Genomic DNA, 12,500 nt, shown 5'->3' with positions numbered 1-12,500 from the left:
GTGACCAAAGACCAAGATGGAGGAGACCAAAGACCAAGATGGAGGAGACCAAAGTCCAAGATGGAGGAGACCAAAGACCAAGATGGAGGAGACCAAAGACCAAGATGGAGGAGACCAAAGACCAAGATGGAGGAGACCAAAGACCAAGATGGCGATGACCAAAGACCAAGATGGAGGAGACCAAAGACCAAGATGGCGATGACCAAAGACCAAGATGGATGGAGGCGACCAAAGACCAAGATGGAGGAGACCAAAGACCAAGATGGCGACGGCCAAAGACCAAGATGAAGGAGACCAAAGACCAAGATGGAGGAGACCAAAGACCAAGATGGAGGAGACCAAGATGGCGATGACCAAAGACCAAGATGGATGGAGGCGACCAAAGTCCAAGATGGCGACGACCAAAGTCCAAGATGGCGACGACCAAAGACCAAGATGGCGACGACCAAAGTCCAAGATGGCGACGACCAAAGACCAAGATGGCGACGACCAAAGACCAAGATGGATGGAGGCGACCAAAGTCCAAGATGGATGGAGGCGACCAAAGTCCAAGATGGCGACGACCAAAGTCCAAGATGGCGACGACCAAAGACCAAGATGGCGACGACCAAAGTCCAAGATGGCGACGACCAAAGACCAAGATGGCGACGACCAAAGTCCAAGATGGCGACGACCAAAGTCCAAGATGGCGACGACCAAAGTCCAAGATGGCGACGACCAAAGACCAAGATGTTTTTTGTTTCACAGGTCAAAGGTCGGTTTGTCCTGAAGGATCTAATCTAGCTTTAGTTTCCTCACTTGACCCTTCAGTCAGCTGAGGCTCAAACTAACACTGTCTCTCCTCAAATCCACAGTTCTGATTGGCCGAAGAGTCGTCTCTCATTGGACTGGAAGTTAACTCTCCTGTCTGTCCTCTCTCCTGTCTGTCCTCTCTCCTGTCTGTCCTCCAGGTGTCTCTGGTCAGCTTGGTGGCCAACACGTTGGGTTATTCAGACTTTGCAGCCATCAAGTCTCTGAGGACGCTCCGGGCCCTGAGGCCCCTGAGGGCCCTCTCCAGATTTGAAGGCATGAGGGTAAGAGTCAGTATTAGTACATCGAGCATGCCTGGGCCGACGTGGAGGAAGTATTCAGATGTTTTACTGCAGAGCAACTACTACTAGCATTAATAATACAATTATTGTGATTATTATTATATGACACTTGATAGTTATTATACAGAACTTTAAAGAATTTACTTAAATGTATATAATATAAAAAAATGTTTTTTTCTGCCCAATTCAGAGTTGGTTCATAATGTATTCCCTGGAAACATACCAACATCCTGTCAGTGAATTAGTATTATTATGAATTAAAAATCTTTCAGAATATTTTCTTCAGCTCAATTATTTACTTTATTACAAACACATACACCTTTAAAATATTGACATGCATATGTCATATGAGATGTCATGTTCCCAAAGGTAAGCTGTAACTTTTAATGTTTCAACACAAAAATCAACATGAGGTTCACGACCTGTGATGCATGCTGGGAATGAAGTCTGAGCTGTCACTCTCCCATGATCCTCTCCTCTTCTTCTTCTTTGTCTGACTTAATAAGATTAGCGCTCGTGTCAATTTACAAACCACTGCTCAGCCGGGGATTTTTGGTCGGAGCACTGCATTGTGGGTATAATGAGGACAGTGGCAGGTCGATTTATTTATTCATGTATCGCTGACGTTAGCACCAACATTCATGCAACATTTGTTTTATTGTCTGTTTAGTCTGAAAAAGTTACTGAATTTATCCAAAACTGACCCAGAATCTGACGAGTCGAGTACAGTTCCAGCCCCTCTAGTACTGAGTGAGTTGAACGAGACGTTCCCCTCAAAGAAGCCTCCCGTGAGGGGGAACCGTGTGTGACGGCGTCTTGTTGCCTCCCTGCAGGTGGTGGTGAACGCTCTGATCGGGGCCATCCCCTCCATCATGAACGTGCTGCTGGTCTGCCTCATCTTCTGGCTCATCTTCAGCATCATGGGCGTCAACCTCTTCGCCGGGAAGTTCGGCCGCTGCGTCAACCGCACGGGCCACATGTACGAGTTCGCCTTCATCAACAACAAGTCTGAGTGCGAGGCGCTCAACAACACCGCGCTCTACTACTGGACCAAGGTCAAGGTCAACTTCGACAACGTCGGGGCCGGATACCTTGCACTGCTGCAAGTGGTGAGAGGCTGTGGGTTTGAGGCTGAGGGTCAGGTGTTTGTAGTCGTTCTGTGTCTCTTTGTAGTCCTTTTGTGTCTCTTTGTAGTCGTTTGGTGTCTCTTTGTAGTTGTTTGGTGTCTCTTTGTAGTTGTTTTGTGTCTCTTTGTAGTGGTTTTTTCTCTTTGTAGTTGTTTTGTGTCTCTTTGTAGTTGTTTTGTGTCTCTTTGTAGTCGTTTTTTCTCTTTGTAGTCATTCTATGTCTCTTTGTAGTTGTTTTGTGTCGTGTCTCTTTGTAGTTGTTTTGTGTCTCTTTGTAGTCGTTTTTTCTCTTTGTAGTCATTCTATGTCTCTTTGTAGTCGTTTTGTGTCTCTTTGTAGTCCTTTTGCGTCTCTTTGTAGTCATTCTGTGTCTCTTTGTAGTCATTCTGTCTCTTTGTAGTTGTTTTGTGTCTCTTTGTAGTCGTTTGGTGTCTCTTTGTAGTCATTCTGTGTCTCTTTGTAGTCATTCTGTGTCTCTTTGTAGTTGTTTTGTGTCTCTTTGTAGTCGTTTTTTCTCTTTGTAGTCATTCTGTGTCTCTTTGTAGTCGTTTTGTGTCTCTTTGTAGTCATTCTGTGTCTCTTTGTAGTCATTCTGTGTCTCTTTGTAGTTGTTTTGTGTCTCTTTGTAGTCGTTTGGTGTCTCTTTGTAGTCATTCTGTGTCTCTTTGTAGTCATTCTATGTCTCTTTGTAGTTGTTTTGTGTCTCTTTGTAGTCGTTTTGTGTCTCTTTGTAGTCGTTTGGTGTCTGTTTGTAGTCGTTTTGTGTCTCTTTGTAGTCCTTTTGTGTCTCTTTGTAGTCATTCTGTGTCTTTGTAGTCATTCTGTGTCTCTTTGTAGTTGTTTTGTGTCTCTTTGTAGTCGTTTGGTGTCTCTTTGTAGTCATTCTGTGTCTCTTTGTAGTCATTCTGTGTCTCTTTGTAGTTGTTTTGTGTCTCTTTGTAGTCGTTTTGTGTCTCTTTGTAGTCATTCTGTGTCTCTTTGTAGTCATTCTGTGTCTCTTTGTAGTCATTCTGTGTCTCTTTGTAGTTGTTTTGTGTCTCGCTGTCATCCTTTTTTACATTTTAGTTGTTTTGTCTCTGTGTCTCTCTGTAGTTGTTTGGTGTCTCTTTGTAGTCGTTTGGTGTCTCTTTGTAGTTGTTTGGTGTCTCTTTGTAGTTGTTTTGTGTCTCTTTGTAGTGGTTTTTTCTCTTTGTAGTTGTTTTGTGTCTCTTTGTAGTTGTTTTGTGTCTCTTTGTAGTCGTTTTTTCTCTTTGTAGTCATTCTATGTCTCTTTGTAGTTGTTTTGTGTCGTGTCTCTTTGTAGTTGTTTTGTGTCTCTTTGTAGTCGTTTTTTCTCTTTGTAGTCATTCTATGTCTCTTTGTAGTCGTTTTGTGTCTCTTTGTAGTCCTTTTGCGTCTCTTTGTAGTCATTCTGTGTCTCTTTGTAGTCATTCTGTCTCTTTGTAGTTGTTTTGTGTCTCTTTGTAGTCGTTTGGTGTCTCTTTGTAGTCATTCTGTGTCTCTTTGTAGTCATTCTGTGTCTCTTTGTAGTTGTTTTGTGTCTCTTTGTAGTCGTTTTTTCTCTTTGTATACATTCTGTGTCTCTTTGTAGTCGTTTTGTGTCTCTTTGTAGTCATTCTGTGTCTCTTTGTAGTCATTCTGTGTCTCTTTGTAGTTGTTTTGTGTCTCTTTGTAGTCGTTTGGTGTCTCTTTGTAGTCATTCTGTGTCTCTTTGTAGTCATTCTATGTCTCTTTGTAGTTGTTTTGTGTCTCTTTGTAGTCGTTTTGTGTCTCTTTGTAGTCGTTTGGTGTCTGTTTGTAGTCGTTTTGTGTCTCTTTGTAGTCCTTTTGTGTCTCTTTGTAGTCATTCTGTGTCTTTGTAGTCATTCTGTGTCTCTTTGTAGTTGTTTTGTGTCTCTTTGTAGTCGTTTAGTGTCTCTTTGTAGTCATTCTGTGTCTCTTTGTAGTCATTCTGTGTCTCTTTGTAGTTGTTTTGTGTCTCTTTGTAGTCGTTTTGTGTCTCTTTGTAGTCATTCTGTGTCTCTTTGTAGTCATTCTGTGTCTCTTTGTAGTCATTCTGTGTCTCTTTGTAGTTGTTTTGTGTCTCGCTGTCATCCTTTTTTACATTTTAGTTGTTTTGTCTCTGTGTCTCTCTGTAGTTGTTTGGTGTCTCTTTGTAGTTGTTTGGTGTCTCTTTGTAGTTGTTTGGTGTCTCTTTGTAGTCCTTTCTTTCCTCTTTGTAGGTGTTTTGTTCTCTTTCTAGTCTCTTTGAGTCTCCTTGTAGTCGTGTTTTGTGTCTTTATCGTTGTCTTAGTCAAATCTGTGCGTCATCCTGCAGCTGTTTTGGTCTCATTGTCATCGTTTTACTTTTTTTTGTGGTCATTTTTCGTCTCCTCCGGATTGGTACGCGTCCCTTTGAGTGAATATTTGCAGGTGAGGCCCAGGGGCCCCTGATAGTTTGGGCCCCTGGGCCTGTACCCAGTAGGCCTGTTGATCCACGTCTACATCGTGGAATGTTCCTCCGTCTCATCGTCCATTTGTCGTCTCTTTGACTCCTCCCTCTCTTTGACTCCTCCCTCCTCGTCTCTCCATCATCTTTCATTAAACACAACATGGACAAAGCCAATTACACAGCCACTGCAGCGCCTCCTCCTCTTTCCATCTCCCATTACTTTGCTTTCTTCGCAAGCTTTCGTCTCTCTCTCTGTCCCTCTCTCTCTCTCTCTTTCTCTCTCTCTCTCATTTCTTTCTCGCTCGTTGTCGCCCACCACTGGAGTCCTGAGAGCCTCAAATCAATCAGCGTCTGAGAGCCTTTTATTTTTAGAGCGACTCCAGCCAAGTGGGAGGGAAATGGATAGAGAGGGAGAGAGGGGGAGAGAGGGAGAGAGAGAGACGCAGAGAGAGGGAGAGAGAGAGAGGAGGGAGAGAGGAGGGACAGAGAGAGTGAGTAGGGAGAGAGAGAGAGAGTAGGGAGAGAGAGAGTGAGGGGGAGAGAGAGAGAGAGAGGGACAGAGAGAGAGAGAGGAGGGAGAGAGAGAGTGAGGGGGAGAGAGAGAGAGAGAGAGAGAGAGAGAGAGAGGGACAGAGAGAGAGAGAGGAGGGAGAGAGAGAGTGAGGGGGAGAGAGAGAGAGAGTAGGGAGAGAGAGAGTGAGGGGGAGAGAGAGAGAGAGAGAGAGGATGGAGAGGGAGAGTGAGGGGGAGAGAGAGAGAGAGTGAGAGAGGATGGAGAGGGAGAGTGAGGGGGAGAGAGAGAGAGAGTGAGAGAGGATGGAGAGGGAGAGTGAGGGGGAGAGAGAGAGAGAGAGAGAGAGGAGGGAGAGGGAGGGATAGTTGTTTTGTATCTCCTTGTAGTCATTGTGTGTCTCTTTGTAGTTTATGTTTGTCTCTAAAGGTCGTTTTGTGTATCTGTGTCATCAAATGAGAATAACCAACTGATGTACAAGTACCTCAGCATAGTACTTGTGTCTCTGGCTGCTCCACTGATGTACAAGTACCTCAGCATAGTACTTCTATCTCTGGCTGCTCCACTGATGTACAAGTACCTCAGCATAGTACTTGTGTCTCTGGCTGCTCCACTGATGTACAAGTACCTCAGCATAGTACTTGTATCTCTGGCTGCTCCACTGATGTACAAGTACCTCAGCATAGTACTTGTATCTCTGGCTGCTCCACTGATGTACAAGTACCTCAGCATAGTACTTGTATCTCTGGCTGCTCCACTGATGTACAAGTATCAGTACCATCTTGTACAGCTCGTAATAATAACAGGTGGTAACCTTGGTGACGAGCTGATTCCAGGTCTGAGTGACAGCCGCCGCCCACTCAGACGTGATGTGTTCCTCATGCAGCTTCTATCCCACAGAGGAAGGAAGTCCATAAAAGGACTTGTTGGTCCTTCATTGAGAAAAGCAAGTCGCCGATGTCCAACCTTTACCTGGTCCTGAACCAGTGGAGTCCTGATCCTCTATAGACCTCAGTGTAGTCCTGGTCCTCTTTAGACCTGTGTGGTCCTGATCCTCTATAGACCTCAGTGTAGTCCTGGTCCTCTCTAGACCTACATCAGTAAACAAACCACCAGAGAGAAGATGGTCTGGTTCTATAGAGTTCTTAAAGCTCCTCATCGGAGCCACCGGGTCGGATTCTGGTGAAACCAGATGACATCATGCAGGTTCACCAGAACCTCTTTCAGCAGAGACCAGTCCACTGTGGACAGACCCAGATCCAGAAGAGACCAAGGACGTATTGCTGGATCTGCTGGAGGAAAGGGGGGCACGGGAAAACCACAGGGGGAACCAGAACCAACACTACCACTTTAGTCCACAGGGGGCACCAGAACCAAGACTACCACTTTAGACCACAGGGGGCGTCAGAACCAACACTACCACTTTAGTCCACAGGGGGCGCCAGAACCGACACTACCACTTTAGTCCACAGGGGGCACCAGAACCAACACTACCACTTTAGACCACAGGGGGCACCAGAACCAACACTACCACTTTAGTCCACAGGGGGCACCAGAACCAACACTACCACTTTAGTCCACAGGGGGCACCAGAACCAACACTACCACTTTAGACCACAGGGGGCACCAGAACCAACACTACCACTTTAGTCCACAGGGGGCACCAGAACCAACACTACCACTTTAGTCCACAGGGGGCACCAGAACCAACACTACCACTTTAGACCACAGGGGGCACCAGAACCAACACTACCACTTTAGTCCACAGGGGGCACCAGAACCAACACTACCAGAACCAACACTACCACTTTAGTCCACAGGGGGCACCAGAACCAACACTACCACTTTAGACCACAGGGGGCACCAGAACCAACACTACCACTTTAGACCACAGGGGGCACCAGAACCAACACTACCACTTTAGTCCACAAGGGGCACCAGAACCAACACTACCACTTTAGTCCACAGGGGGCGTCAGAACCAACACTACCACTTTAGTCCACAGGGGGCACCAGAACCAACACTACCACTTTAGTCCACAGGGGGCGTCAGAACCAACACTACATGAAAGTTCCTCGTAGTAACTTTAACAGCTTTTTTAAACGTTTAACCCATTCCATCCGTTTCCAGCTGTTTTACTTAAAATCCATGATTTAAAATAATGAAGCGCTGACATTGTTATTGTTTTATAGTTTTTAAGGGTCTGAAGAGATAAACTGTTTCATCCTGTGTTTGTGCAGTAGATAATACAGATTATTTTACAGGTCGACGTTGTATTCGTCATATTCATCACTAATCACAGCTGATCATCTGTTTTTCTTTCCAAGGCGACCTTCAAAGGCTGGATGGAGATCATGTACGCTGCGGTCGATTCACGAGCTGTAAGTTAAAGAGAAAAGTTAGACTTCTGTGTTTCTTTATCTCCAGATAAGGTTACAAATCAAAAGGTGAAAAGATAATAATATATAAAAGTTTCCAGTTCTGATGTAGAGGTCAAATAAAAAGATTAGATTAGATAATTTAAAATCAAATTAAATAATCACACAAGAAACTGGATTCAATTGAAAATAAAAGATACAATGAGTTTGAATGGCGTGTAAATAAAGTTGTACATTAAATGGAGGAATAACTTCAGATTAAATCAAGTGAGGTTGTGAGATTATAACTGAAGTAATTAAAAACAAAGATGAGATGTTTGATGAGGTGAGAAGGTTTTGAATCAGACAGGAAGTAATAAATAAAACCTGTTAAATATGACGTGTGTGTGCGTTTCTGTCAGGTTGAAGAGCAGCCGATCAAGGAGATCAATCTCTACATGTACCTGTACTTTGTCATCTTCATCATCTTCGGCTCCTTCTTCACCCTCAACCTCTTCATCGGCGTCATCATCGATAACTTCAACCAGCAGAAGCGAAAGATGAGTATAAAACAAATAAAATGAAATGGTAACATGTTGCTCTGTTTAAATGAAAGATTTAAGACTTTTTATGTGCACATAAAAGTTGTACTGATCTTATTTTGGCCACATATTTGGTAATTTTCTGGTCTCTTTGTAGTGGTTTTGTTTCAGTTTGTATTCATTTAGTTTCACTTTGTAGTCTTTTTGTTTCTCTTTGTTGTCATTTTGTTTCTCTTTGTCGTCATTTTGTTTCTCTTTGTCGTCATTTTCTTTCTCTTTGTTGTCTTTTTGTTTCTCTTTGTAGTCTTTTTTCTCTTCATAGTCTTTTAGTTTCTCTTTGTCGTCATTTTGTTTCTCTTTGTCGTCATTTTCTTTCTCTTTGTAGTCTTTTAGTTTCTCTTTGTAGTTATTTTGTTTCTCTTTGTAGTCGTTTTGTTTCTCTTTGTCGTCATTTTCTTTCTCTTTGTCGTCATTTTCTTTCTCTTTGTTGTCTTTTTGTGTCACTTTTTAAATGGTTTGTGTTTCTTTGTAGTTATTTGTTGTCTGTATTCTTTTCCTTTTTTTATCATTTAATGTCACTTTGTCCCCTTTGTGGTCCTGATGAGTGTCTTCCTCGTTGGTTCGTGTCTGGTAGCCGTGGTAACGCGTCGTGTAAAATAACAGCGTTGTTGCTTGTTTACTTAGGAGGGCAGGACATCTTCATGACGGAGGAGCAGAAGAAGTACTACAATGCCATGAAGAAACTGGGTTCTAAGAAACCCCAGAAGCCCATCCCCCGACCTCTGGTACCAACACTCAGATAATCACTGAAACTTCATAAATATACGAAACGTGGATTCGTAACAGAATCAAATCTCCCTCCAGAACTCTCTGCAGGGCTTCTTCTTCGACCTGGCGGGGAAGCAGGCCTTCGACATCATCATCATGGTGCTGATCCTCTTCAACATGATCACCATGATGGTGGAGACGGACGAGCAGTCGCCTCAGATGGAGTACATCCTGAACAACATCAACCTGGCCTTCATCATCGTCTTCACCTTCGAGTGCCTCGTGAAGATCGTGGCGCTGCGATGCTACTTCTTCACCGTCGGCTGGAACATCTTCGACTTCGTGGTCGTCATCCTCTCCATCGTCGGTGAGTTCAAATACACGGTTTCAATGTCGGTCTTTTACCAGTTTAATAAGTCGTGTCATTTAAAACTCTTTGAGATTCACCAGAGGGGCGTTCACTGTCCTGTTTTATATCAGAAAACTAGCCGTTAAACATCTAATAAGCTAACAAAAACTTTGAGCGATAAAGCTAACGTTATGCTAACGAGATAGAAAGTCTGAGTACAGTTGACAAACAGTGAATTAAATCTCGTTTAAAAACAAGACAAACTATCAAATCAATGTAATTATTCTAATTGTAATTATCATAATAAATTCAGAAATTCAGAAACATTAAGTATGGATGACCAACAGCGAATACAATTTGACTGTTTTTTTAACAACAAGACTAGCTAGCTGTCTAGATATGTAATTTCCCCAAATCAATATAAATATTTCCCCCAAATCTTTAAATAGCTTTACGCTAGCATTAAGCTAACGCTATGCTGCAAACAAGCAAAGTAGAGTAGGGATGAAAAACTGTATTTTTATCAATAAGACAAACCAGCTATCCGGCATTCTCAGTGTGTGTGTGTGTGTGTGTGTGTGTGTGTGTGTGTGTGTGTGTGTGTGTGTGTGTGTGTGTGTGTGTGTGTGATCGTGTAATGTCTGCCTGACAATTATCTGCCAACAAAATGACCGTCCCGGTGGCCTTCAGGTTTGCACAAAGGTCCAGTATGTTCATAACTACACACTACAAACACACACTACAAACACACACTACAAACACACACTACAAACACACACTACAAACACACATAACTACACAGTCTGCACGGTCCAACCTAAGCAGGTAATTTAGCTATCAGTGTTGTGACAAGAGTGTGTGTGTGTGTGTGTGTGTGTGTGTGTGTGTGTGAGTGTGAGTGTGTGTGTGTGTGTGTGTGTGTGTGTGTGTGTATGTGTAATTAAGTGTGTGTGGATGTGACGAGGCCGCCTGGGGGAGGTGAAGGTAACAGCAGCAATCAAAGCTGCCAGAGGGCGGTCCCTGAAGACAAATCAAACATGATTGACCTGTTACATCAGCGGTGTGTGTGTGTGTGTGTGTGTGATGTCAGGGGGAGGGGGGGGGGGCGGGAGTAGAGTTGATGTACCGCGTGATGGTGATTCCCTCTCGACTCCCCCCTGCTCATCCCTTCCATCACCCGTAACTCGACGCGAGGACACGGATGAAAGATGGCGCCGTGCGTCGCTCTGGTCCGAGGTGATGGCGGACCAGCTCCTCTTTGAGTTTATCACTCCGGGATAACAAGGAAAAGACGATTGAATTACAAGCGTCCGACTCGCTGGCCGAGGTGAAATAGACGACGCAGCCCTCCGGAACCAATTACTCAAGTTGTAATCACAGCAGAGCTGCCACATGGCGACGGGAATATCCAAACGGAGAGCTTTTAGATGTAGCTCACAGGAATGTCCTCAAATAAAAGGAACATCTCAGTCGACTAATAGTCTTCAGCTCATCGATTTTAACCGACTTAACTGCAAATAGTCTCTCCTTTGTCTCTGCAGATGAAATTAGTCGTTCAGCAAAAGCTCTTCTTATTGATCTAATAAGGAGATTAAAGCATGTAAGTGAGAAACACTCTAACGAAGCATAACACAGACTAAGAGGAGGACGGACATTGATTGGTACAAAAGAAAATGGCAGTTTGTCATTGGGGATGTAGAGAGTTGTTGCTCACCAGGAAGAAAGGGGACACCGAGCCAATGCTCGTTGGCTAGTTAGCTAGTTCGCTTGTGGGCTAGTTAGCTCGTTGGCTAGTTAGCTACTTCACTTGTTGACTAGTTGGCTAGTTAGCTCATTGGCTAGTTAACTCGTTAGCTCATCCGTCTCTGCCGTGGAGGGCAGTGCGGCAGAGGGACCGGAAGACTAAGATCTGACGCTGGCCAATAGCCCAATGTTAAGATAATGTTCTGTAACGAGTGTAGCATGGCGGAATTAGCAAACTAGCCACCTTGATAATTCCACCATGCTTCAATGCTACAACGGTTACGGAAGAATTCGGCAAACAAAGGTCTCAGCAATGTGCTTTCCTACGCCTTCACAAGAGGATGCGGATGAAGCATTATGTTTTTCTCTGGTTCTCTACGCTTCGTAACACATGATTTCACTTGTTTCAGCAAAACCTTGCATCACTAGTCCGCTACTTCTGCGGAAGTTTGCCTTCCACTAACGGTCACAACGACAATATACATAAAAAAGTCTGTCGCTCTGACCGTCCATGTCGATTTGAATGGAAATGGAATCCAAGCTTTAACTCCCGGCATGTAAACTATTACATACTTGGAGCCGATCTGCAGGTCTGTACAATAAAAATGTGTGAGACTTGATGGACATATTTCTTTTCTGTTTTTCAGGTATCGTGCTTGCGGACATCATCGAGAAGTACTTTGTGTCGCCGACGCTGTTCCGAGTGATTCGATTGGCCCGTATCGGACGAATTCTGCGTCTCATCCGAGGCGCCAAGGGCATCCGGACGTTACTGTTCGCCCTCATGATGTCCCTTCCCGCCCTCTTCAACATCGGACTGCTCCTCTTCCTGGTCATGTTCATCTACGCCATCTTCGGCATGGCCAACTTCGCCTACGTGAAGCGGCAGGCGGGGATCGACGACATGTTCAACTTCGAGACGTTCGGGAACAGCATGATCTGCTTGTTCCAGATCACCACCTCCGCCGGCTGGGACAGCCTGCTGAGCCCCATCCTCAACAACTCCCCCGAGGAGTGCAACGCCAACATCCCCCACACCGGCACCACCGTGCGGGGCAACTGCGGGAACCCGTCGGTGGGCATCACCTTCTTCGTCACCTACATCATCATCTCCTTCCTCATCGTGGTGAACATGTACATCGCCATCATCCTGGAGAACTTCAGCGTGGCCACGGAGGAGAGCACCGAGCCGCTGAGCGAGGACGACTTCGAGATGTTCTACGAGGTTTGGGAGAAGTTCGACTCCGAGGCCACCCAGTTCATCGAGTACGCCAAGCTGTCCGACTTCGCGGACTCGCTGTCGGAGCCGCTGCGCATCAGCAAGCCTAACAAGATCAAGCTGATCTCCATGGACCTCCCCATGGTCAGCGGGGACAAGATCCACTGCCTGGACATCCTCTTCGCCTTCACCAAGCGCGTCCTGGGCGAGTCGGGCGAGATGGACGCCCTCAAGCAGCAGATGGAGGAGAAGTTCATGATGGCCAACCCGTCCAAGATCTCCTACGAGCCCATCACGACCACCCTGAGGCGGAAGCAAGAGGACGTCTCCGCCACGGTGATCCAGAGGTGCTACCGCAGACA

At 45.0% G+C, this 12,500-nt stretch overlaps 1 protein-coding gene across 1 annotated transcript in view; it reads left to right on the top strand.

The window, feature by feature from the left end:
• The window catches only part of LOC117749878 (sodium channel protein type 2 subunit alpha-like), a 77,974-nt gene that overhangs the window by 65,098 nt on the left and 376 nt on the right, over positions 1–12,500 (top strand). The window contains exons 21-27 of the mRNA XM_034560695.1: positions 951–1,073; positions 1,925–2,200; positions 7,488–7,541; positions 7,940–8,077; positions 8,740–8,844; positions 8,924–9,194; positions 11,567–12,500. The exon at positions 11,567–12,500 is cut by the window's right edge and continues 376 nt beyond it. Coding sequence (XP_034416586.1) covers positions 951–1,073; positions 1,925–2,200; positions 7,488–7,541; positions 7,940–8,077; positions 8,740–8,844; positions 8,924–9,194; positions 11,567–12,500 — 1,901 coding nt within the window. The remainder of the gene's footprint in view (positions 1–950; positions 1,074–1,924; positions 2,201–7,487; positions 7,542–7,939; positions 8,078–8,739; positions 8,845–8,923; positions 9,195–11,566) is intronic.

The sequence above is a fragment of the Cyclopterus lumpus genome, chromosome 20, assembly GCF_009769545.1.
Source record: "Cyclopterus lumpus isolate fCycLum1 chromosome 20, fCycLum1.pri, whole genome shotgun sequence".
In the NCBI taxonomy this organism is placed as follows: domain Eukaryota; kingdom Metazoa; phylum Chordata; class Actinopteri; order Perciformes; family Cyclopteridae; genus Cyclopterus; species Cyclopterus lumpus.
The sequence above is the reverse complement of the archived record's forward strand: the minus strand, read 5'-3'. Positions and strand labels throughout refer to the sequence as shown.